Consider the following 26,370-nt stretch of genomic DNA (forward strand, 5'->3'; position numbering starts at 1 on the left):
TTGTTTTTGTTTGCTAACCGTATTGTATTAACTGGTATCTCTAGTGATATGCTATTCGCGGACAACTTGACAACTTTGGTTCTCTGGTTCTGTTAGCCATGGCGACTCCAAACAAATCGTCCAAGTCAAGGAAAATGAACTTTAATGCACTGATTAATGCCATTAAACGTTGCTTTTTTGAAATGGCCAAAATGTATCACTCTACTGAATTGATAATGAAGTTTTTTTCAATCAAATGAAACAACTTAGTTTCTTAATCAGTTCTTATCCAGGGACTTCAGCTTTCCATTGATGTGTATATGTCCGTATAATGTGCACTTAGTCAGACGTTATAAGCTTTAACTAAAAGAGTACCACCGGTAACCGAACACTCTCCTCTACATTTATCGGGGTGCATCGGTAATTCTTGATCGGCGTGTGGATTATCTTTGCTCCAAATACGGCAAAATTTTGCTTGTTGACGTATCCATGCAATCAAAAATGTGCCTCATCACTGAAGAGAAATTTGCGATACAAACAGTTTTAATTTGACACTGACTGGAAAAATAAATTTCCACGATTTGGAAGGGTTATTCTAGGGTTAACCTATTCATGATGATTTGCCAAACAATACTGACAACTTTTAGACAATATAGTAATCCCTGTTGAAAAACAAACCTTCTAAAAAACACCCGTTAGTTGCTTTAACCATTTTGGTCGTTCACCGGGTACAAGTTTTTTAATCATAACTTGTTTCGAGTTATTTTTTATGCATACTTTGTTTGGAATAAATGTAGAAAATATAAAATCTCATGTTTTTGTTGATGGTAGTGCAAAAGTTTTTATTTTTTCCTGAAAAAGTTGTACAACATTTCACTATTTTTTAACTCACGCCGAAGCGAAATTACAATTTAATGCAGCCGACTTTTACAATACTTAACGGAAAAGATATTCCTGATGCTAGAAAAAAAATCTAAGTGCAACTCGATGGAACTCTTTTTAGGCCTTTTCAAAGTTAGTTTTAATTATTGAAAACCCAGAAAATGATCAAAAACTCAACACACTTTAGAATTACGGAAAGTCATTAATAAAAGTAAAGCTTTCAGAAACTTGAATTTTGTGTAACATTAAACAGCTACAGAGATTTAAAAAATTTGAAGTTCTTCAGGAACGTTTACGTTGTTCCGGATGTAAACAACGCACCTGCGCACCTTTACAATTCATACTAAACCGTAGCAACCGATTGCGGTTGCTTGACTAAAGATTTGTTTGTTTGAAAAATTCCGGAATATCAAAGAGTAGTAACAAAATCGTTCGGAAATATTAGTCAAATTCCTGTGTGAGAATGGGAGAAATTGTCCCTTATCATTTCGATAATGCCACGACCGATGATATTCAGCATCGGTGTCAACCGTTTGTTAGTAACAAAATATCGTAGTTAACAGAAATATAGTTTAAAAATTTAAACACTTTCAGCAACTGGAGTGGATATTTGGTTTCAACTCCCGGATTCCTTTAGTTAACGTTACTAATGGTAAACAACCAAAAGAACTCGTGCTGGCATCCGGAAATTCAATAATTTTCTACAAGCTGGAAAACGATATACAGTCCGCTTACACTTTAGTTGCTCACGTAAGAAATAATTGCCAATCAGAATCTTTAAAAATTCTATGTAATTAAATCTTTTACAATGTTTCACTCACAGAGATCCTGCGTAAACATGATCACTTCGGATGGTACCGGTCGATTCGTGGTGTCCTGCGACAGTTTCTATTGCATAAATGTTTGGGACAGAGAAGCTGTTCCAGGAGCGGCTCCGGTAGCCATTCGTACGATTTATGAACCGTTTAGATCACCCAACGAAATCAACGCGGTCGGTATTAGTCACGATGGGAGGTATCTTCTAGCCGCCTGCAGTGGCACACATTATCAGCTTCAAGTGTGGCAATGGACGGTTGGGAATGATAGTCCTGACGGTAGTTGTCAGATTATCAAAGAAATTCATTGATGACAAATTTTCTTAATTGCAGATATTATCGATCTCCCTTCGAGGTTGGGCAAAATTAAAAACATCTCGTTTTGTACTGATTTAGGTAATAAAAATCATTTTGTGGTGACGCTAGAGAATGCAGTGATATTTGGATGCTTCGATACAAAAAATCAAAGGCTCGCTGTGGAAGTTCCCAAAAAACATGGTTTTCAGGATTACAACGATTCAACTTTTGTGCAGGAAACAACGAGGGCAGTTTCGGTAACAGCAGCTGGTATGGCAATCGTCTGGAGTGATGATAAACAAATCAGAGGTCCCATTAGGAAACAATTTCTTAAGTATCTGCACCTGAAATATGCATCGATAAATGTGATCAAGTGTTGTGATCAGAAAATAGTAACCGGTGACGATGATGGGGAAATCCGCTTTTACGACATTCACATGAGAATTCTGTACTGGTTCAAACAGGAAGAACCGGAACCGATTCGAACCATTTCATTCGATGCTTCTCCAAGAAAGTTTGTGTTGGATACTGAACAACAACAGCCGGGTAGAGATTTCGTCCGTAGTTTTGATAATAGAATAATACATGCCTATTTCAGTGGATGAAGACACGGAAGTTCTTTGCCTAGAGTCAATACCACGCGATGTGTCCTTGGAGAGTAACCCAGTGATCATTCGAAACTTCGTTATGGCCACCAAATCTGGACGAATCTTCCAAGTAGACATAGTACAAAATAAAATTCAGGAACTGTATTACAATTCCGGAACCATAATTACATCTTTTGATGTTCACCCAACCGAGTAAGTGAATTTGTGCATTCAGTGAATTTAATTAACTTCATTACGGTTGCTGTATATCAATTGAAAACTTGAACGAAAGAGTTATGAATCCTAACAGTATTCGTAAAGTTTTTAACCAAAACATATGAATTTATTGTTGTTTTGGATTTCAATTCAGCTGCCCAAACAAAATAAATCGATTGGGCAAACAAGGTGGAATTTAGGGAATTGAAAAACAGGTTTACTACTTTGTCTGAGCCTGAATTTCTATTAGAAACAGATTTGGCGGTATTTGAAAAGTTGATGAAAGGGCTTTGGCCAGATACAAATTTAAAAACTGACATAAATTATGCAGAAGAACTGGAACACTCATGGACATGCCCTAAAATAGAAGAATAATTCAATAAAAATTAGTGCTTAGGAAACTAAAAATTGAGTTTCTTAAGAATCAAAGCAAAAAAAACCCTGGTCAATTTGATCAGTTTGGAGCATTTGAAAATTTCAGACAGAAGTAAAACGGATTTCCTAAAGATAGACGAAGTTTTCATTGTTTTCTTCAATTAAATATTGTTAATCTGTTTAGCGGTTTGTATTTCATTTTTGATTTGAAGAAACGCTGTTTCAGAAGACCTCTCCGTTCTTTTATGTTTCAGTGCTTTAGAAAAATATTATATTGTTTTTTGTCTGCTCCCATTTTACCTTTTGTTATAAATATGAAAAATAGGTAGGGTAGCGGGTCCCTATTTCATCTGATCTCCTATTTCCTTCTCATCCCGTCACCTCGTTACTTTGAACATGAATAATATTTTACAACCTGCCTGAACCAAACTGTGAAATGTTTTAAAATGATTATGAAAGCTATTGTCACACTTTCCCATTGAAATGGTTTTAAATTCTTCGGTGATCGTTTTTTTCATTTAAAATAAACTCACTTTTCAATTTAGGACACATTTTCGTCTCAAGATTTACAGTTCGTCATGTTTCTGAATATCTACTAATCGATAAGCCTCAAAACATGATCACTATTTCACACAATTACACTACTATTGAATGCAGGATGACTTCATAATTAGTAATGTTCACTTGCTACATGTTTAGTTAACGATTAAAAACATAAAAAATAACCCGAGAAGCAATAAAAGTCTTCAAAAATATGAGATGAAAGTTTTTTACTTCGTTCACTTGATTGCGCTTTGTTTTCATCTCATTTGCTTTCGCAAAATTGCCAAGTTATCTCATAATGTTACAAAACAAAAATTGGTTTTCTTCTTCAAATTATCATCAAAAAGTATGTTTTTGGTATCTGTGACATTAGTTTAATTATATTATTTATATTAATATTTCAATAAAACTGTTTCGGCTTCAAATATTACCAGAAAGAGCGTGTTAAATACTATTGAAATAACCATTGTAGCAAATCTAGTAGCACTGGTTTCATTCCGCTATACGTTAACATAACGCTGTGAAGTGTGTGTGTGTGTGTGTGTGTGTGTGTGTGTGTGTGTGTGTGTGTGTGTGTGTGTGTGTGTGTGTGTGTGTGTGTGTGTGTGTGTGTTTCATCGGCTGTGCACAGAGATGCCAGATATTTTCATAAAAAATATGTATTACTTTGCATAGAAAGTCTATATCTGCTCTATCTGTTTTTACTAATAAAATGGTGTTAATCATAATCAATTATATGCATAAAAGATTTCCACTTTAATATGTGATTTGTCCGTTGATTAATAAACTTTTAAAGAATCACTGCAATCTAATACTAATAGATACTCAGAGAGAAAAGTCTAATTTTTTACTTCTCGTTTTTTATAAACCTGTACAAATCTGTATTAAATTTAGGAAATGTGTATAAAATCTGTACATTGATTTAAATCAGTATGCGAACGCAAAAAACTATACAATACAGATAAATCAGTATCAATGGCATCTCTGGCTCTGCATTTTGTTTCAAGAAGGGTTAATGCCTAAATAGTAACAATTACGTTTTTAGTTTTATTTAAAGTTCACCAAATTAACTTTGCAATAAAATTTTAAATTTGAAGCGAAAGGTAAAGGAAACGACCGAAACTAACGTTGAAATGATTTCGAACTGGTTCTAAAAATATCGTGTGTTGTCTCATAGTTGGCATTGGGCCCTTTTTAAGAAGATTTGTAACATTTTGAACCTGAAAGTGTAATAGTGTAATATTTTGTTTTGATTACTGTCGCCATTACTAATTTATAGGATGAATAAAGGATCAACGATAGGATGGATAAAAATTCATTGAGATGAAATTAGGAGCAGAGTAGTGAACACATCATAAGTGTTTTTAGCTGTTTCATGTTAAATTTTCAAGAAATGTGAATCAATTCTCAACGTGCAGCAAGGCGAATTAAGCAGTAATATGAAAAGGTTAAAGTGATTTTAGTGGCTAAATCGGGGTTTTGAGGCGACGTTCTTACAAATGAGATGAAATAGGGAGCCTAAAGATAAATAATAAAGACATGTATGTGCTTACAAATATTAAAAAAAAATCTGGTCCGTTCCCGGTACCTTCTAAAATGACCGCATTCACCGCTTGGTGGAGCGCGAGATTAATTGCATTGTTATCATTTCGACCGAAGTGTGCCACGAAATCTCAATATATACACGCAGAGAAAAAAATTGTAAAAATAACCAAATTTGGGTTTCACCCAACGAATATTTTTGTTGAAATAGTGACAGAAGAAAATCTGGTTTGATATTGTAAATATTGCTAATTGAAACCAGAAAACATGATCGTTTATATTTCTCGGTGGATTAGTTTGTTTCAATAAACAGTTTGATAAAAATAACAAATATTTCACTTGTGCGTTCCTGTCAATCTCTTGACAAACAATTTCACAGTAAATTCAACTGAAAATATAGTTTTAAATGAAATGAACTCTATTTAAAGTTCAATAATTGTAACGCTTTAAATTCACAAAACCTTTTAGTTGAAATAAATTTCCTTGAAATTAGTTACGCTTTTGATTGTTGAAACCATACATTTTTGTTTGATTTCAGGAATAAAATAGTTCCTTTCATACTAATTTAACGAAGTAATTTTTCATACTACTTATATTTGTTTTCAATTTCCTAATATAGGATTTTTTTTTAATTTTGAATTTTTTCAAGACTGGGAGCCGTTTTGTCGCTAGACGATCGAATTATTTACACACCCCACTGATTTTTTAATTTTTATAGCATCCAACGATTCGGTGCTCCATCAGTCAAAATGGAGATCCTGCATGAAATATTTTTTGCAAAGAAAATGTGTTATGTTATGCAATTTTCAAAATCTTTCCAATTATCGATACATACGCTTGAATTATTGAAAATCTCTTAGTTAATTAAAGAAGCAGATAAACGTTTTTTATAAAACTTGTAAAAAACTTTATCCGCGGGAGATAAAAAAATGCCCTGGATTATTCTCGCGGGAAAAATGCTCTTGTCTATTGGAAATAAAACTATTACGGTTCATTTGAACAGTAAACTTAGTTATATCAGTACACAAATAAGATCATAGATAAATTGAACCTATTTTTTCTTGAAATAAAGATACAGCAGGATTGAGTCAACACGGATATTTCGATAACGTCAATTCAACTTTGGTTGACATGTAAAAAATAGTTAATTTATTTCAAAAACAAAATTCATTAGGAGCAAATAAATTTTTCGTTTGGTTAAACCAAAGTTTAGATTCAAATCAAGTAGTGAAAATTTTTTATATTTAAGGGAGAAATTGGTTCAAAACTATCATATTCTAGCTTGGAATGAATATAAATCATATTGAAAATTCTACTACCTATTTTGTTATTTTAAACATGCTCCATTTCTCTGCGTGTACAAATGAGCTAACGTATCGAAAGGGTTCTCACGGTTTGACATTTGCATTATGAATGCGATGATGGGAACTCAGCAGTGCAACCAATTTATCACCATTGGTGCCAGTTTCACGGAGGACCGTAGATGTGTGCCAACAAAAGATCGTGACTGTCATGTCTGGGAATTCGTTTGTGGGGAGCCCTTTCCCTATAGAATTCGCTCAAACTTTAGAAAAATATTTCGAGGCCCGGGAGGACGAGTGTCATATACCAATCGATTAAGCTCGACGAACTGAGCAAATGTCCGTGTCTGTATGTGTGTGTTGTCAACAAAGAGGTTAAGATCTCAGAGATGACTGGATCGATTTCAATGAAACTAGTCGCAAATAAAAGGTTTCTCCGTCACCCTGATCGCCATTGAATGGTTTTGAAATCGGATATTTACTTTTCTCATTATAAGAAGTTTTATGTCAAAATTTTCTGTTTCAATATCTGTCACAATTGTTTTCAGACTTAGATTCCGCACGGTAATAGCTATCCAACAAGCCATTGATTGTTAAAATCTGTACATTTTTAATGGAGAAATGGATATTTCTGTGTAAGCGACTTTTCGCCTTGTTCCAGCAGTGGGAGTTTTACGCACTTGATGAAGAATATGCACAGTCCTATGTTCCCATAGAAGGTTTCAGAATTTCATTTCGATCCGACTTCCGGTTCCGGAACTACAGGATGATATATGTAATTGAAATGAAATAATGTCACTATGCTATCTTCATGCTATATGTCACTATCGGGTATTAAGATATTGAGAGTCAACGACCATATAAACATATTCCAGTTTCACCAATTTCGGTTTTCGATCTCGGAAGGTGCCCATCAATTTTATGTGGAACACAATGCGATTTCTCTAAGATGGCCACACTGCTTTTAATCAATTTCGAATCTAATAAAAGGCGGGTGGGTAATGTCAGAGACATAACTGGATGTCGTGAATACGAAAACAACTGACATGTTCCTTAACACTTCCGAATATCAATTAGTTGATCAATTGTATGAATTATGCAAGCATTCCCCTTTGCACATTTTTCGCAAAAACAAAGAAGGCTTCACTTTTTGATGAGAGGCTTGTTTCTACCTGATTACGTTTGTAGCTTTTGCACTAATGGGCGGTCCTAACGGCTATAAAAATAGCCGCATTCAGAATTTTAATGTTGATTATTTCATTTCAGATTTGCATAATTTATTGAAACAAACTATCAATATGCTGAAAGGACTCGTTTCTAGCATTCAGAAAGGTCAAATTGCGTAATTCTCTACGACATTAAACTCTGGAACATTTTTCGCAAAAACAAAGAAGGCTTCACTTGATCTCGTTTACTGTGAGTTTCACACAGCGAAATGTGCACAAATCTAACCAAACTGTTCTAGATTTGCAGTAAACTGAGGATATTTCCCTACGATTTGCGAACAACAAATCCTAATAGTTCTTTAGAAAACTTTCAGAGCCATTAGAACGGCTGATTTTGTGCAATGCTCTCCACCGTTGTTTTTTCACCAATGCTAATGACTGGCAGCTGTGACGTAATCGCTCTTGTCGAAAGCGAAACTAATTGTGCAGACGACACAAAACACATCTGCTCGCAGTGGCGATACAATCCAAACTAATTCAAGTTTTGTTGAGAGGCTTGTTTCTACCTGTTTTCGTGTGCAGCCTTTTCACCAGTGATGCCACTTTTTCCTGAGGTCAAATCCGTAGATTTGACCCCAAGTCTAATTATACTCTTACATGCTCCTTTGAGACGAGCTTGCCGTGAACTTATATGGGGAAACCTCACTTAATGTTTCTAAAAAAATGTTTAGAATGAAAATTAGTAGGTATCAAACACAAGTAAATCAACAAATAAAAAAAACTACGTAAAATCATCAGCTTGGAATGCCAAGCGATAAAGACAGGCTTCCTTAAAATGAGTACTCAGTGCCGGTAGATGTTTGATAGTTTTTATAATTGGACATACAAAAAAAAATCTGGATAAATGATGCGACAATATTCAAGCATTTTCCGTACATATCTTGGAAAAAAATGCATTTTTTTAATATAATTAAAAATCCGTAGATTTTTGAAGGTCCATCCGTAGATCCGTAGAAAAGACAAAAATCCGTAGATCTACGGATAAATCCGTAGGGCTGGCATCGCTGCTTTTCACTAATGGGCGGTTCTAACGGCTATAAAAATAGCCGCATACAGAATTTTAATGTCGATTATATCATTTCGGATTTACATAATTTATTGAAAGAAACTATCAATATGCTGTAGGGATTCGTTTCCAGCATTCAGAAGAGTCAAATTGCGTAATTCTCTACGACATTAAACTCTGGAACATTTTTCGCGAAAAAAGGCTTCACTTGATCTCGATTACTGTGAATTTCACACAGCGAAAAGTGCACAAATCTAAGCAAACTGTTCTTGATTTGCAGTAAACTGAGGATATTTCCCTACGATTTGCGAACAACAAATCCTAATAGTTCTTTAGAAAACTTTTAGAGCCATTAGAACGGCTGATTTTGTGCAATGCTCTCCACCGTTGTTTTTTTCCCAATGCTAATGACTGGCAGCTGTGACGTAATCGCTCTTGTCGAAAGCGAAACTAGCTGTGCAGACGACACAAAACACATCTGCTCGCAGTGGCGATAGAATCCAAACTGATTGAATTTTTGTTAAGAGATTTCGTTTTATGTGATTTCGTTTGTAGCTTTTTCACTAATGGGCGGCCCTAACGGCTATAAAAATAGCCGCATACAGAGCTTTAATGTCGATTATTTCATTTCGGATTTGCATAATTCATTGAAAGAAACTATCAATATGTTGTAGGGATTCGTTTCTAGCATTCACAAGGACCAAATTGAGGAACTCACTGCGATATTCACCACTTTTCGGAACATTTTTCCCGGACGATTTGTTGTACAGCAGCAGATATTTTGTTCTCTGCCTTAGAACGCGTTCTGATTGGCTGGTGTTGACATGGATCAAATGAGACAGGTTTTTCAATATTGTACTATTGAAATACTTCAATGCTTTTGCTATACACGTTTAAATTGAAAAATTTCGATTCTATTGGTAGTTAGATTATATAAATCCTTTCACAGATCACTGAGCTATGAGCTTTAAAAATACGAGAAAGGCAAACGCGCCTTATGAATTATCCTCTTTGATACTCGTTTATACCAAACATTTCAGAAAAGTTTAATTTTGAATTATTTGAGACTATGTCACAAAACTGAAAATTTTATCATAAAATTGTGATCATATTTCCGATGGCATGTCGCAAGAATTATGTTGATTCATTAGATACAACAATAGATATTCACGATCAAAAACTTATCACTCTCTCAGAGGGTAAATTTTGAAAAGGCACCCCATAGTAAAGTAAGTCGTATTCACGACAAAATGGTTAACGGTTAGGTGAATTTAACTGACATCGGCTGCACCGATTTCCGAATTCCATTTTCGAAAGTTTCAGGAATATAGAAGCTAAAAGAAAGCCAAAACGAGTTTAATAATCAAAAATTCATATTAAAATAAACTTATAGTCCCATACAAAACTGGTGAATTTTATCCGATTCCGACTTTCAATTTTGAAATGGGTGATGAGTTTTAAAATTAAAACCATCATAGAAGATGACGATATCAAAAAAAAAATTAAAGTTGGTCTCAAAACTATTCCATTACAATTCATTTAAATCGACGATCATTAAAATAATTTCATAAAAACTAAACACAACGAAGGATATTCACGGGAAAAACATATGCTGATTAATAAAAAAAGATATCATCTCACTTCTAGGTGAATAAGGCACGTTTTTTCATTTACTCTGATTAGTATTGAATTCAAGGTACGGGGATTATTTATTTATTATTTATTTATTATCAAATTTATTCATCTGACAATTAAATGGTCTTAATGAATATGTATTAGTCAAGTCATAAAATTGCAGATCGCTGTAATTTATGCGCGAATTTGTGCGATGGTTTATCAAATTCAAAAACGATGTTCAACAGCGCCAAATGTCCTCAAGCATGATGTTATCGGTTTGTAATACCCGAGCGTCGTTCGGTGAAATCTCGTCTGAAGTAAACTGGTAGAGCGCAGGGATCGCTTTGAAGCACGAAAATCGAGTTGAGACAAAATCTACGGTGAGTGGATATCCTCGTTGATCAGTTTTGCCACGAAATTTTCCAGCGTCGTTCCAATGAGTCGAGTCCGATCAGTCGACAGCAATCGTGGTACGGTGGAAGCTCAAGCGGGTTCCACCAGAAAAGGTTTCTTATAGAGCAAGACGAACAAATCGTTTCTGAACGCGCTCAATCCGTAAGATCCATGTAAGTTGATAAGGACTCCAAATTCGGCTTACATTTTCCAGTATTGGACGAACCGAAGAGCAATATAACGCCTTCAAGTAATGCGGTTGTCGTGTAGATTTTGAAATTATAGATGAACGATGCAGATTGAAGGTTAGTTTGGCATCTAACAAAACACCAAGGTCAATAACATGATCCACTATCTGGAGCGTTTGTCCATCAATTGCATAGTCGAATCGAATTGGGTTCAGTATTCGGTGAAACGTTATGACCTGGCATTTTGAAATGCTGACAATCAACCAGTTTCTACGACACCAGGCGACACATGTATCAAGAAGGTTTTGAAGTCGGATGCAATCGTCAATAGAGCGAAATACAAGACAAAATTTCAAATCATCGGCATATACTAATCTGCAACCAACTCCGAGCACCGAAGCAGCATCGTTGAAGAACAACAAGAACAAAAGTGGACTCATATTGCTGCCTTGAGGAACTCCTGATAAATTTGAGAACGGAGATGATACACAAGAGCCGAGCTTAATTCGCAGGACTCTATCACATAAGTAAGAGCGTAACCAGTCAGTAAAATTTTGTGTAGAGTATTCGGTGGTCAATTCGGTCGAAAGCTGCTTTCAGGTCAGTTTATACTGCATCAATTTGCACTCTATTCTCCAAACTCGAAAAACAAGTGGAAGTGAAATCTAAGAGATTCGTGCTGACTGAACGACCTGGCATAAATCCATGCTTATCGATAGAGATGTAATTTTTAGTACGAAAAAGTACCTCAGTGCTCACAATTATTTCAAATAGCTTAGATGCAGCTGATAGATTACTTATGCCTCGATAATTTCTAACATTTGTACGATCACCGCTCTTGTATACAGGAAACATGAAAGACTGCTTCCAAGTCATCGGAAAAATACTTTGCTCAAATGATTTGTTAGATATGGGGATAATGAATACTGTATATTAGGGTACTGCATATATTTTGGGGAATGGTAGGACTTACTTTTTTGAAAATGAGTTTTTATATAAATTTAAGCGAATTGAAGTTGTGACTACTAATTTTTCTAATAGTGTTTTGATCATACTTTGTTGAAATGAGTTCCACATTCCCGCAATATGCTACTTCAAAGAAAAATTATTTTGGTAATTAAAATATAGCTGTGGAGCATATAAAAATTCTAAAAATTCATTGAAAAGCTACAAAGATCAGCCCCATAGCGTTGTTCGAGCTATTGATGTGAAACAAGGCAACCAAAATTTCTAATGATTTCATATAATTTCAATTAATCGTCACACTTTTGAATCCGCAAATGCACGAGAGTCTGCTTACATTGATCTTTATTTGGAACCAACACCGAACACGCGAACCCAGAATGTAGACTCTATTTGTCGTGATTTGTATTTGTTTTGTAGCCGACGAAATTACATCAATAGCCCAAATGTATGCAATTATATGTTTGTACATGCTTACGATACGGATATCGATATTTAATCCTCTTTTCGCCAAGCTTGTGTTCAAGTTTTGTATGCAAGCAGTTATTTTTATAGCGTTGCGATTTTGGTTGAAGCGATAAACTTTTTCTCTTTATTAATCGAGTTCATCTTATATAAATTATAAATTAATTCTATGCACTCAAAATCTACCCCGCGGTAGTTGTAAATTTCTCAGGCCAAACGACATAACATGGAATTTCATCCGATCTTGCATGACACAAGATCAGAGCATACCAATTAAAGCTTCAAATCGTTTTATGGCACTTTTTGTCTTGCTGTCTAGCAACAACCTACCTCTAGCATGCTACACGTAGGACTGAAACGTTAGCTATAATTTTGCTTGTATTTATAGCTTCGCGTTCTTCCAAAAGCTTCGCTTTTGCATCGATTGACCAATCAGAGCGATGCTTTCCATTGATATATCGCTTACTCCTTCAAAACCGTCGTCGATGGCAGGGAAATCCGGTATACCGGAGAATTTTAACAGACAAATAGGACACTGCTCGCTACTAATCAAAATTTCAGCCATATGTAGAAATTTTTCCAATCAAATGATGAAATAATGTTAATAATTGATACAAAATAGACTAAGCTGTGAGTGTTTAAAACCTGACCACATTTCTACGTGTATTTTTTAATAAGTTTCTGATTTGCACCCCTATATAGAAAATAAAGATGTTTTCCACATCAAAAATTATGATAACAAAACGTAATTTCGGGGGTCTTTAATAACCAATGCATCATATCTCGTCACCAATGCATGTTAAAGTTTTCATGTCTCCGTCATATTTTCCAGTTCAAAAGTGATCTGCTAAAGGTGTGAACTCTCCAACTCGTATTGTATGCAAAATAACTTTTTTTAATTCACTTGTAGGTGGATTGCTGACAACTTCGACAAGCGGACAATTTCCAGACATGAAAGCTTCTAAACCAACCATCGAAGCACACATGAAATTTTTTAATCCAATTACTTATATTTTCAAAAACATCTCTAGAAGAATCTGCTAAGAATTTGTTTTTTTCAATTTTGAATCAAATCAAAAACGTTTTTTGGGTATTAACCAGTGTTGCGAAAATATCAAATAATCAAATCTCACCGCTGCAGAAAATCATGCGCGATTTTCGACAGCGATTATCACTATCTACAATATCAATGATAATTGTGATCACTCGAAGTGAGTATGGAAAATATCACACCCCGTCCAATATCACCATAGTGATGTTTCGTAAACTCACACATGATTATAAATTATCATCATTGAAAATCATTCTCACAATTATCAGCCATGCAAAGATTTTCACTATCACATGGTGATATTCAATGAGGTGAGTGAAGTTTTGAAAATCAATTTCAACCAAATCTTATCATGCAGTATGATTATTTTTGGAATGGGTGGTGTCGAATCTCGATGTCTGAAGTAATTTGAAATTGTTGATAGTGAAATTCGGTTCGTAAAAATTCATCTAAACCCATGGCAATATGGATATTTTTGAAACGGGTATGATGAGTAGATGTTAAATATCGATGTCTGGAGTCATTTTGAAATCCAAGATGGCGGCTCTCGGATCATGAAAATTCATCTGAAACCATGCAATATGGGTATTTTTGAAACGGGTACGATGAGTAGATGTTGAATATGGGTGTCTGGAGTCATTTTGAAATCCAACATGGTGGCTCTCGGTTCATGAAAATTCAACTAAACCCATGCAATATGGGTATTTTTGGAACAGGTATGATGAGTAGATGTTGAATATTGATGTCTGGAGTCATTTTGAAATCCAAGATGGCGGCTTTCGGTTCATGAAAATTCATCTAAACCCATGCAATATGGGTATTTTTGGAACGGGTATGATGAGTAGATGTTGAATATTGGTGTCTGAAGTGATTTTGAAATCCAAGATGGCGGCTTTCGGTTCATGAAAATTCATCTGAAACCATGCAATATGGGTATTTTTGAAACGGGTACGATGAGTAGATGTTGAATATGGGTGTCTGGAGTCATTTTGAAATCCAACATGGTGGCTCTCGGTTCATGAAAATTCAACTAAACCCATGCAATATGGGTATTTTTGGAACGGGTACGATGAGTAGATGTTGAATATTGGTGTCTGAAGTGATTTTGAAATCCAAGATGGCGGCTTTCGGTTCATGAAAATTCATCTGAAACCATACAATATGGGTATTTTTGGAACGGGTACGATGAGTAGATGTTGAATATGGGTGTCTGGAGTCATTTTGAAATCCAACATGGTGGCTCTCGGTTCATGAAAATTCAACTAAACCCATGCAATATGGGTATTTTTGGAACGGGTACGATGAGTAGATGTTGAATATTGGTGTCTGAAGTGATTTTGAAATCCAAGATGGCGGCTTTCGGTTCATGAAAATTCATCTGAAACCATACAATATGGGTATTTTTGGAACGGGTACGATGAGTAGATGTTGAATATTGGTGTCTGAAGTGATTTTGAAATCCAAGATGGCGGCTTTCGGTTCATGAAAATTCATCTGAAACCATGCAATATGGGTATTTTTGGAACGGGTACGATGAGTAGATGTTGAATATGGGTGTCTGGAGTCTTTTGAAATCCAACATGGTGGCTCTCGGTTCATGAAAATTCAACTAAACCCATGCAATATGGGTATTTTTGGAACGGGTATGATGAGTAGATGTTGAATATTGATGTCTGGAGTCATTTTGAAATCCAAGATGGCGGCTTTCGGTTCATGAAAATTCATCTAAACCCATGCAATATGGGTATTTTTGGAACGGGTATGATGAGTAGATGTTGAATATTGATGTCTGGAGTCATTTTGAAATCCAAGATCAGCAATAAAAATATACTACGAAAGTAAGAAAATTGTTTGAAGTGATAGATTAAACATAGCAAATTTTCGAAAATATGTATAATTGGATTGTGTTAGTTTTCAATCGCCAATCATTTGGTTGACAGCAACCAATTTGATGTCAACAATTCGACTACCAGAATGCTCAACAAACGAGTTCCTTACTTTTCCCAAGCTTTAGAACAGTAGTATTGGTTCAAGTGCAATATTTGCAGAACTGTCGATGATAAATTTTTGATAGTGATTCTTAAATAAATGTCTGCTTTCGCACAATGAATTCAAATCTACAATACCGTCTCGAAGTGTTGCACTAATTTTTCAAAGAAAATTGTCCGTTTTTATCCGAAATTTGAAAAAAATTACCTCTATAAACAAACGGTAAGTAATGTCGGAAACATTACTGCAAAATCGACGTTAATGCGCAATAGCCTGCACAGTTGTCTTCTAGTAGACCTACAAGCTTATGAAATTAGAATTTAGAGATGCAGATTATAGCGACAAAATTACAAGGTTGTGTAGCAGATACTACCAATCACGGTGACGTTTAATATTTTCAATTCACACTTAATGCCATTTAATATATAGTAAATGGTTAATTGATGAGTGTTACTTGCCGCTAGATGACACTCAACTCCCGAAAAAGTTAAAACTCCGTGGTTTTCACTTCAGTTTTGGTGGGTAAAACACGGTGATAGATTGCATTCACGAGAATAAAATACCAACACCAAAAAAGAACTTCCATGCACTGTCCACCCTTTTGGCATCAGTTGTAGTTTCTTTCCTCTTTCAAATTCATCATTTCTCCGTTTTTAACAACAAAAATATTGAATGCAACACTGGAACCTGCAGAAAAATCCGACCGAAACACAGCGAAACAACGCAGAGCAACAAAGAAATACAATCGCACGCGACGAGCGTTCTACACAAACTAAGTTCAAATTTTTCGAAAAATTTTCATAAACTAGAAGTTCACATTTTGGATATCAAAATGACTCCAGACATCGATAATCGACACCTACTCATCATACCCGTTCCAAAAATACCCATATTGCATGGGTTTAGTTGAATTTTCATGAACCGAGAACCACCATGTTGGATTTCAAAATCACTTCAGACACCAATATTCAACATCTACTCATCATACCCGTTCCAAAAATACCCATATTGCATGGTTTCAGATGAATTTTCATGAACCAAGAGCCGCCATCTTCTATTTCAAAATGACTTCAGACACCAATATTCAACATCTACTCATCATATCCGTTCCAAAAATACCCATATTGCATGGGTTTAGTTGAATTTTCATGGACCGAGAGCCACCATGTTGGATTTCAAAATGACTCCAGACATCAATATTCAACATCTACTCATCATACCCGTTCCAAAAATACCCATATTGCATGGGTTTAGTTGAATTTTCATGAACCGAGAGCCGCCATGTTGGATTTCAAAATGACTCCAGACATCAAATTCAACACCTACTCATCATACCCGTTCCAAAAATACCCATATTGCATGGGTTTAGATGAATTTTCATGAACCGAAAGCCGCCATCTTGGATTTCAAAATGACTCCAGACATCAATATTCAACATCTACTCATCATACCCGTTCCAAAAATACCCATATTGCATGGGTTTAGTTGAATTTTCATGAACCGAGAGCCGCCATGTTGGATTTCAAAATGACTCCAGACATCAATATTCAACATCTACTCATCATACCCGTTCCAAAAATACCCATATTGCATGGGTTTAGATGAATTTTCATGAACCGAAAGCCGCCATCTTGGATTTCAAAATGACTCCAGACATCAATATTCAACATCTACTCATCATACCCGTTCCAAAAATACCCATATTGCATGGGTTTAGTTGAATTTTCATGAACCGAGAGCCGCCATGTTGGATTTCAAAATGACTCCAGACATCAATATTCAACACCTACTCATCATACCCGTTCTAAAAACACCCATATTGCATGGGTTTCGTTGAATTTTCATGAACCGAGAGCCGCCATCTTGGATTTCAAAATGACTCCAGACACCAATATTCAACACCTACTCATCATACCCGTTCTAAAAATACCCATATTGCATGGGTTTAGTTGAATTTTCATGAACCGAGAGCCGCCATGTTGGATTTCAAAATAACTCCAGACATCGATAATCAACATCTACTCATCATACCCATTCCAAAAATACCAATATTGCATGGGTTTTGATAAAATTTTACGAACCGAAATTCACTATCATCAATTTCAAATAACTTCAGACAATGATTTTCGACACCACCCGTTCCAAAAATAATCATACTGCATGTTAAGATTTGGTTGAAATTGATTTTCAATACCACACTCACCTCACGGAATATCACCATGTGGTAGTGAAAATCGCGCATGGGTGATAATCGTGATAATGCTTTTGAATGATAATCATGTGTGAGTTTACGAAACATCGCTAAAGTGAGATTGAACGGGTGATGATTTCCCCCATACTCAGCGGTGATATTTGATGTTTTGAAAATTTCGCACACCGATATTAAGTGATAATCGTTTTCTAATATCATTCTCAGAATATCAAATGATTTTCTTCATGATGTTCGGCGATGATTTTGTAAGTGATAATCACCAACAATTATTATCGGCGATAATAACTGATTTTTGATATTTTGAGAATGATAATGCCAACACTGGTATTAACTACCATAACCTTTTCAATTTGTAAAAAGTTATGTCACGTTAGTATAGCTTTAAATGTAGCTAAGCTGCAGGTTATACAAAATTGAACAAAGCACGCTGTGTGCTAGGCGGTGATGTTTTCTTCTTCAGTACCAACACGTACCGATGCGTTCCGGTTTTACATCATTTTGTATGACAGTTTGAAAGTTTTAACACTCATTGCCTCATAATTTCGGAACCGGAAGTCGGATCTGGATGAAAATGCACAGTATTTTTTAAAGCAATGAGAGTTTGGATTTGAATTATTAATTGTGAAAATCGGTGTAACTGTTTCGTTGGATAATTTATCATTACGTTTAAGAAAAATTTGCACCTCGTTTCGCCATCGCTTGTGAAAAAATACTCATGAAATTTAAAATTGCCTCTTATCGCGCTGTCATTCCGGAGCCGGAAGTCGGATCTGGATCAACTTTTTATTTTAATTTTAGTTTGTGAAAATCGGTTGAGAGGTTTCTGAGAAAATTGAGTGCGCATTTTCTCATAAATTTGCACATATTACCTTGTAATTCCGGAACCGGAAGTCGCATAAAGATTAAATTCAATAGCAAGCTATGGGACTGGTAGCGTGAATTATTCTGGTTTTGCATTTTCGAGCAGAAATGGCAATGAAACACCGTCAGAATATTTCTGCTAGAAAGTGCAAAATCAGAGCAATCCCCGCCACCAGTGTTTTTTAATGAAAAACGCTATTAATGCACCTTTTTCAGCATGTGTTTTTCGCGTGAATATTTTTCGTTGTGTTTAGTTTTCATGAAATTATTTTAATGACCGTCATTTTAAGTGAATTGTAATTAAAATTTTGGAACTGCAACACGACTCGAAGATATAAAATGTATGAAACCTTCAAATCATTCCTTTCAATCTGAACGTGTGACAATCGGTTAAGTTTCTGTCATTATTTATGGTACTTCGAGAAACGATATTCAGAGAACAGCATAATCACAAATAGTTCGTATGTATGTCCATGAATTAGTATGACGAATAAATTGAAATAGTTTTGAGTTCAACTATAAAGATTTTTTGATATCGTAATCTTCAATGACGGTTTGAATATTAAAAACTCATCACCCTGTAATTTCAAAATTGGAAATCGGAATCGGATAAAATTCATCAATTTTGAATGGGGCTTAGCTTCTCTATTTCCGATACATTCGGAAACGGAATTCAAAAATCAGTGTAGTCGGAGTCATTTAAATTCGCCTAATGGATAGTAAACCATTCCACTAGATGCGAAGTTTTTAAAAATCAGTGTGGCCATCTTAGAGAAATCGTAGTTCGTTCCACCTAAAATGATTGGGTGCCCTAAAATTAAAAATTATTCCTGGGAAAATGATCGCAACAACATATTGTTAGGTCATGCAAAATAGTTTCAATTAGTTGTATTTTGCACTAACATTGATTAACAATTTGACAGATGTGATTAAACCACCAAACATTTTCTCTAATTCAATTAAAATGGAAAATGTTATAGTAGTATTGACATTACGAACCAAAAACGTAGGTGTGATGACATTTACCAATCTTCAAATCCGGACAATATCCTATCAGAGCTTGAATAACAATAAACTTTTGCAGACCTTTTTTATGCTGTTGTGATGGAAATGGCAAACTCACCTTGTACGACCTTGGAAATAAACAAGCGAGAATTAGTTTACTCGTTCCGATCCAGCGTACCCGTCGTGGGCGAATAATGCTTTTGCGCTACTCTCCTTGCGGTATGACGATACGAAGATCCGGTGGAAACGCGTGGTATTTTACCGAACCGTTCAATTTTCAGGAACATTTCTTGTTGGCGGTGCTGAGAATGGATACATTTGGTTGATAAACCCGTCCACGATGATCATTAGTGGAGAGTCTCCGGTGCAGTTCAGCAGTGAAAAAATCAATCAGCTGATGTTTTCACCTGATTCCAAGATAATTGCAGTCACCGTAAGTGGTATGTTGAATGTAATGGAATTTTTAATTGAATTGGATATAAATTCAACAGGACATCAGAGGTTCCATCGGAATACTACAGCATGATAGCGAAGGTTGGAAAGTGATCGGAAGAAATGTCACTCATAAAGTTGTTGATATGCTTTTCGCTTCGGATACGAAGATGCTGACAATTGGAGATGACAGAGTGTGTGGGTAACCTTTTTTTGTTTAATCTGTTGTCTAAGGTTTTTGGTTTTCAGCATTTAGTTGAATATATAATCGAGCTAGGTGAAAGCTTGCGAATAGATTCATTGATCATTGGAGAACGATTCCGGATAGAGCAATCTGCTCACACGATCTCGATGATGTTGCTACCTGCGGATCGATTGTTGGTGGCAAATGACCAATTTAAGTTCAAAATTTTCAGCCTCCAAACATTCGACATCATACATACTTATCTGGCACCGTTTGAGGATGGTCCTGCTCGATCCCTTTGTGTACGGAGCAATAGAAGTGCTTAAACCAACGGAATGTTTTACATCTAGTTTCCATTTCAGTTGCTACCGGGAGATCATTTTTTCATCTTCATGACTGAAAAAAACCTTTACATTCATCAGCTTCCTATCGATGGCAACCCATTTAAATTCATGTCACTATTCGCTCATCCGAAAACTCTCAAAGCGCTACGCAACGTGAAGGACCACTTTGTGTTTTGCTACGGCGAAGGTGATCACGCCGTCAGCATGTGGAGGATTAACACCATGTAAGATTGCACCGTGTCAGGATTTGTAAGATAGATGGCACATCCTTGGCATTTTTCATTTCAGCCCATTGATTGAAAACCAGAAGCATAGCGGAACCGGATTGGATCCTTATTGTTCACTTCTACCGGGTGGAAAAACGGGATGCTACGTGAAGGAAATGCTGTGTCTGTTCTTCTACAATCAAATTTCACCGAAAAACACGGAAGGGGATACGGAAATAACGGTAGGTGTTGTATCTTAGCAAGGAAAACGGATGTCAGAACGCAGTAAGTGGCATTTCGTAGAATTTGAAATTGAATGACAGAGATAATTCGGAAAAAAAAATCCATTAAAACTATCGTTGATGATAGCTTTTATATTGTAAATGTGATACTTATTGATTTAAGGGGTTATATACCTTCGGGCTCGAGAAAAGAAGCCCAATCTTTTGATTACTCTAGAAAGGATTATAATGATTTTGTTTCATCGAATTTAAAAGCAACCATATTGAGGTTATGTTGTATATATCGACTGGAAGTGGAAATAATAGTTTATATTTGTGGCTTTCTCACTTTTAACACCGACAACGACGAAAACACTAAAGTGAGTTCACATACACAATGTATACCCTTATTTATTGTACAAAATTTCCACCGTAATAAATTTACACTGATTATAGTTTCCCTTGAAAAAGGCCATCAAAAATGGCCGAAACGTCGGGCAATTTAACGAATACATCGTCTGCCTCATGCATTAGACTGAGAAAGCCACAAATATAAACTTTTAAAAGCACCAATTGTACATTTTGTGAACCATTTTTTATGTTATATGTTTTATTGTTAAGAAGTTACGTTACGAAGCGTTACAAGCGTTACTTTCTAGTAAGTTATAGGCATTACGAAGCGTTACTTTTTTGTAAGTTATAGGCGTAACGGAGTATTATGAAGCGTTAATTTTTTGTAAATTATAGGCGTTACGGAGCGGTACAAGCGTTACTTTGTTATAAGTTATAGGCGTTACATGCATTATATTTTTGTGAATTGTAGGCGTTACGAAGCGTTACATGCGTTACGTTTTTGTTAATTAAAGGTGTTACAAAGCGTTATTTTTTTGTAAGATATAGACGTTACGGAGCACAACGAAGCGTTACTTTTTTGTATGTTATAGACGTTACGAAGCATTACATGTTTTACGTCTTTGTGAATCATAGGCGTTACGAAGTGTTTTTTTTCATAAATACGTTTATTTCATAGGCAATATCAGTGTTGATGATTGCCGATAATTTGACAGAAGCTGCTATATTGCTATCTATATCGTATACAACATTTTCTATCCGGTGGAAGATGCTACAAGAAATCGTGTCTCTCAATGCATGAACCGTGAGAGAATTTTTCTACATTTCTTCGCTCCACTTCATACTCTGAGTATTTCACACCCTTAAAAAAATTCAGTCTGATAATGACCGTTGCTGTGTGGGATTTTCCAAGAGAGAATCGCAAGTTGACAATTATCGCAGAAAATCGAATCGATGATTCAACTTGATGATTCTCATACTAGGTTGCAATATTTCAAAACCCTTGTGTGAAGCATTCATAGACATTTTCATAGACACAACTTATACAAAGGTTATATGCACATAGTTAGAATAAGCGGCAATAGTGGAATGATTCTATCGCAATTATCAACTGCTTGTATAGAATCGGATCGCTAAACGAGAATAAGCGACCGTTTGTTGCTTCAGAGAGAATCCACACAGCAGCGTGCTAACCTTTGATTCTCAGAAAAGTCATCGAGAGAAATTCGCTCTCGCACTGGTGTCTATTCCATGTTAATGAGCCATGCCTGGTTTTTGTTGCTGCGATGATATCCGTCTCTCTTTGATGGCACTGATTGAATCGTGTGAAGAATAGCTAGTGAGCGTTCTTTGATACGATAAAAGCCATCCTTGGACAATGTACATAAGTTTTTCTTCGCCGTGGCATCCACAATACATAGTACTTTAAACCTAATACATTTCGAATATCATAATAATATTTTGGTATTCATTAGTTAATCTAAACACTCTTTTTATCAAACGATTTGCTATTATACATTACATTAAACAAAATATATTCATTTTGTACACGATCTTTTAACTATTCCAAGTTTTTTTGTATCAGTTCATCACTTTTATTTAATATAAGATAGCTGGCTATTGGTTGAACTCATGGAAGAGAAAACAGTCTAACATAAAATAAAATTTAAATTGGAACTCCAATGGACCTAATAAAATGATAAAGAAATTCATCTTAGGAAGATCACGACAAGCAAGAATGTCGCGCACTGGGACCTTGGATAGTCTACCTTGGGTACGTAAGGAATTTATTAGTTGAGATCTGACATCACGACACTCCACGCACGTCCAAACGACATGATCAATATCGCGATAACGTTCGCCTCAGTTACAAAATGTTACAAGAGTTACTTTTTTGTAAGTTAAATGCATTACGAAGCGTTACATGAGTTAGTTTTTTGAGAGTCATAGGCGTTACATTCGCTATTTTTTGTATGTTATAGGCGTTACAGGCGTTACTTTTTTGTGAATCATATGCGCTATGAAGCGTTACATACGTAACTGGCCAAACCCGAAATCAAAGCAGAAACGAAAAACAAAAGTTTGAGAAATATTATGGGGCTGTTGATCCTGTAGATTACACCGTGAGATCGAGATTTTGAGAGTTACGTGATCGTTAAAACTTCACTGCTGATAAAGAACGCAGCGACAGGTCCTACGAAGCAGAACACAATCAAGATCACATAAAATTGAAAATGAACTCTGGGTTAAAGTAATGACAATAATAATAATACATAAAATTGTACTGGACGACCTCTTTTTCCGCGAGCATGCCTTAGTAGGGCAACATTCTGCAGATTAGAAATATATCCTGCCGCTGGATCCCGCACATACTTAACATATTTAGGGCTAGAAAAACAAACGCAAGCGCACTTCGAGTACATGTTTGGCTGAATCCATTATTATACGCCAGAGAACAGAATACAATAGACTGAAGTCAGTGCGAGTGTTTCCAAGCCTTCTCTCGGGCACAGTCACAAATTTATTCGAATACTCTGTAATGACAGTTCCGGTGGAAAAGTTTTAAGTGTCTGTTAAAAACGCCGATAATAGAAACACCGAGAAATAATAAGTAATCTTCAGTACCATTTTTCATCTGAGGGCCTCTCCCGAAACGAAATCCTGGGTACGGGCCTGGTTGGAAAGCATTGCTTTAATTGGTTATTCAATGCAAAAGCGAAACTATGGAAGCACGAAAATCTAGAAATATAAGCGAAATTATTTCTAAAAGTTCAGTCTTACATGAATCAGCTTATCAGGAATCAGAAATCAGAACAAATGGGCTCTAATGGCACATTTCCCTGGGTATTTGAAGATTTGTGTTTTGCCATGGCTTCTCATCATTCCTGATGGGAAGGGACGGCTATAAGGAACATGGAATGTTGTGAATGAGTTGAAAAATAGCACAAAACAAACAGAAACAAATCATTCTTTACCTGCGAAAGGATGCTGAGCGATCTGAGGGTGCCAAAATGCACATTTAATGAAACCATCGAAATGATTTAGAGATTTTATAAAAGTGACACATTTTGAAGAAAAGTAAGAAAGTTTAACGATTGCATTGCATAAAAACTTGTGAGCTCCGAGATGAAGTTCATTGCATACTAGAGATGGGCAAAACAGTTCAATTTAAGCATCCGTGCAGTACTGCAGAGTTCTATTGAAAGAACTGGTTCTCCCGAGCCGTTCGCTACTTCCTTTGATAGTTGGTTTTAATAGACAAAAAGAGAACTTTGTTTTGCAAGTTAGGTGAGCAAAAAAAGGTCGCACGAATTTAAATAGAGGCTTCACGATGAAGCTTTTTTATTAAAGAACTACCGTTCTTGAAAAAAGAAATATTGATCATTCATTCTTTCACGAAAACCGTTCGCTAACTAATCACCCATCTCTATTGCATACATCAAGTTTCCCAAGAAAGTGCTGCTGTGAAGGGAAAAACATACAAAAACATATACCTACGCATATTTTCGTCCGCAATGGCTAATGTACCGGTAAACGCAAGGGTGTAGTTTTTTTGCAAGTAAGCTTAAATAATTACCTTGCATTGGAAACTTATTAAAAGCAATTATCTGTGATCACCATCACCATTTTATCGCCATCCAAAAATAGTCATTTTGTTCAATGCAATCGTTACTGCAAGAACATTTTACCTGGATCCGACTTCCGGTTCCGGAACTAAAACGTGATAAGTGGAAAACTACTAATTCCATTATTTTTTTTTTCACGAATGATGGTCAAAAACAGGTACAAGTCCCATAAAACTGTCCGATAAATTCTTCCAGTATGCAGAGATTGTTAATTTGTGGACATGAAAACTTAATTCGGCAACTGTGAAGAAAAACTCAAGTGGTGAAAAAAACTCAATAATGGAATTCACTTCGATTTCTCTGCGATGATTGAACCGATTTTCACAAATCTTGATTTGAATTAAAGCTCATATTCGCCCTTATTCTGAATAACGTATCGTTTTTTTGATCGTATTTCATTCTTATTCCTAATAACGCTAGCAAAATCAAAGGTAGCTAGGATTCGACCGAACCATATTCGATCGAAAAACCAATACGCCGTTATTCAGAATAAGGGCGATTATCTTTAAAGCTACTGTATAATTTCATCCGAATCTGACCTCCGGTTCCGCAGTTACAGGGTGATGAGTGTCAAAGTTTTCAAATCGCCATATAGAATGACAATATATACAACATCGGTACGTGGTGGTACGGTGGAAGAAAAAGACACAAAACGAACGATGCGTGCTTTGTTCTACTCCGTATACACTATAAAGAAAACGAAACGGTTACGGATGTCTGCTACTAGTGTGTGAAATTGGAAAAAGACGGTGCTGCGATTGATAAAATTTTAGCTATTCTATGATAAATGTGACCGAAGAAATAGAAGAATGTCAATGAATTGAAATTTATTGTAAAAAATGTACAATTTCCGCAGCTGGTAGTGCAGTAATGCCATTCCAGTTGTGTAGTGATGTCAATAGCAATCCCACGTAGCAAACGTTGTGCTTGTATTGTATTTCTTAACTATTACCGCAACGATTGTGTGATTGGAAAAGCGCACTTCGCTTGTATGATGGGAAACAAGTTTCTTGTTTCATATGTTTCAAGGCAGTAATATTTGTTAAAAGAAAACTGGATTTGAAACTGTTTGAATGAACATGTTGCACAGTCAGTTAATAAAACCGATCTAGAACATAATCCTTTCAGGTTTTTGGGTTGATTTCACAAGCAGTAATATGAATGATTTTCACATTTGTTACAGAAACACGTGAATTTACTTGTCTAACATATCCAATAAAAATAACCGTTCTGTAGCAACTGTGAAACATGCCAATTTTAACAACTTCTAATTGCTACTTGGGATGATAACAATAGTAATATTAATAATAATAATAATAATAACAATAATAATAATAATAATAATAATAATAATAATAATAATAATAATAATAATAATAATAATAATAATAATAATAATAATAATAATAATAATAATAATAATGATAATAATAATAATAATAATAATAATAATAATAATAATAATAATAATAATAATAATAATAATAATAATA

General features: G+C 35.4%; 1 protein-coding gene across 3 annotated transcripts in view; it reads left to right on the forward strand.

Moving 5' to 3' along the window:
- The first annotated feature begins 1,262 nt into the window (after positions 1 to 1,262).
- The window catches only part of LOC131427510 (cilia- and flagella-associated protein 251-like), a 38,277-nt gene continuing 13,169 nt past the window's right edge, over positions 1,263 to 26,370 (forward strand). For all 3 annotated transcript variants that reach the window (XM_058590762.1, XM_058590761.1, XM_058590763.1), the window contains exons 1-11: positions 1,263 to 1,396; positions 1,456 to 1,611; positions 1,685 to 1,955; positions 2,010 to 2,519; positions 2,572 to 2,773; positions 19,593 to 19,732; positions 19,795 to 19,946; positions 20,005 to 20,139; positions 20,195 to 20,431; positions 20,492 to 20,697; positions 20,762 to 20,921. In XM_058590762.1, the coding sequence (XP_058446745.1) occupies positions 1,325 to 1,396; positions 1,456 to 1,611; positions 1,685 to 1,955; positions 2,010 to 2,519; positions 2,572 to 2,773; positions 19,593 to 19,732; positions 19,795 to 19,946; positions 20,005 to 20,139; positions 20,195 to 20,431; positions 20,492 to 20,697; positions 20,762 to 20,921 (2,241 nt within the window). In that variant the 5' untranslated portion in view covers positions 1,263 to 1,324. The remainder of the gene's footprint in view (positions 1,397 to 1,455; positions 1,612 to 1,684; positions 1,956 to 2,009; positions 2,520 to 2,571; positions 2,774 to 19,592; positions 19,733 to 19,794; positions 19,947 to 20,004; positions 20,140 to 20,194; positions 20,432 to 20,491; positions 20,698 to 20,761; positions 20,922 to 26,370) is intronic.

Source organism: Malaya genurostris, chromosome 2 (assembly GCF_030247185.1).
Source record: "Malaya genurostris strain Urasoe2022 chromosome 2, Malgen_1.1, whole genome shotgun sequence".
Classification (NCBI taxonomy): domain Eukaryota; kingdom Metazoa; phylum Arthropoda; class Insecta; order Diptera; family Culicidae; genus Malaya; species Malaya genurostris.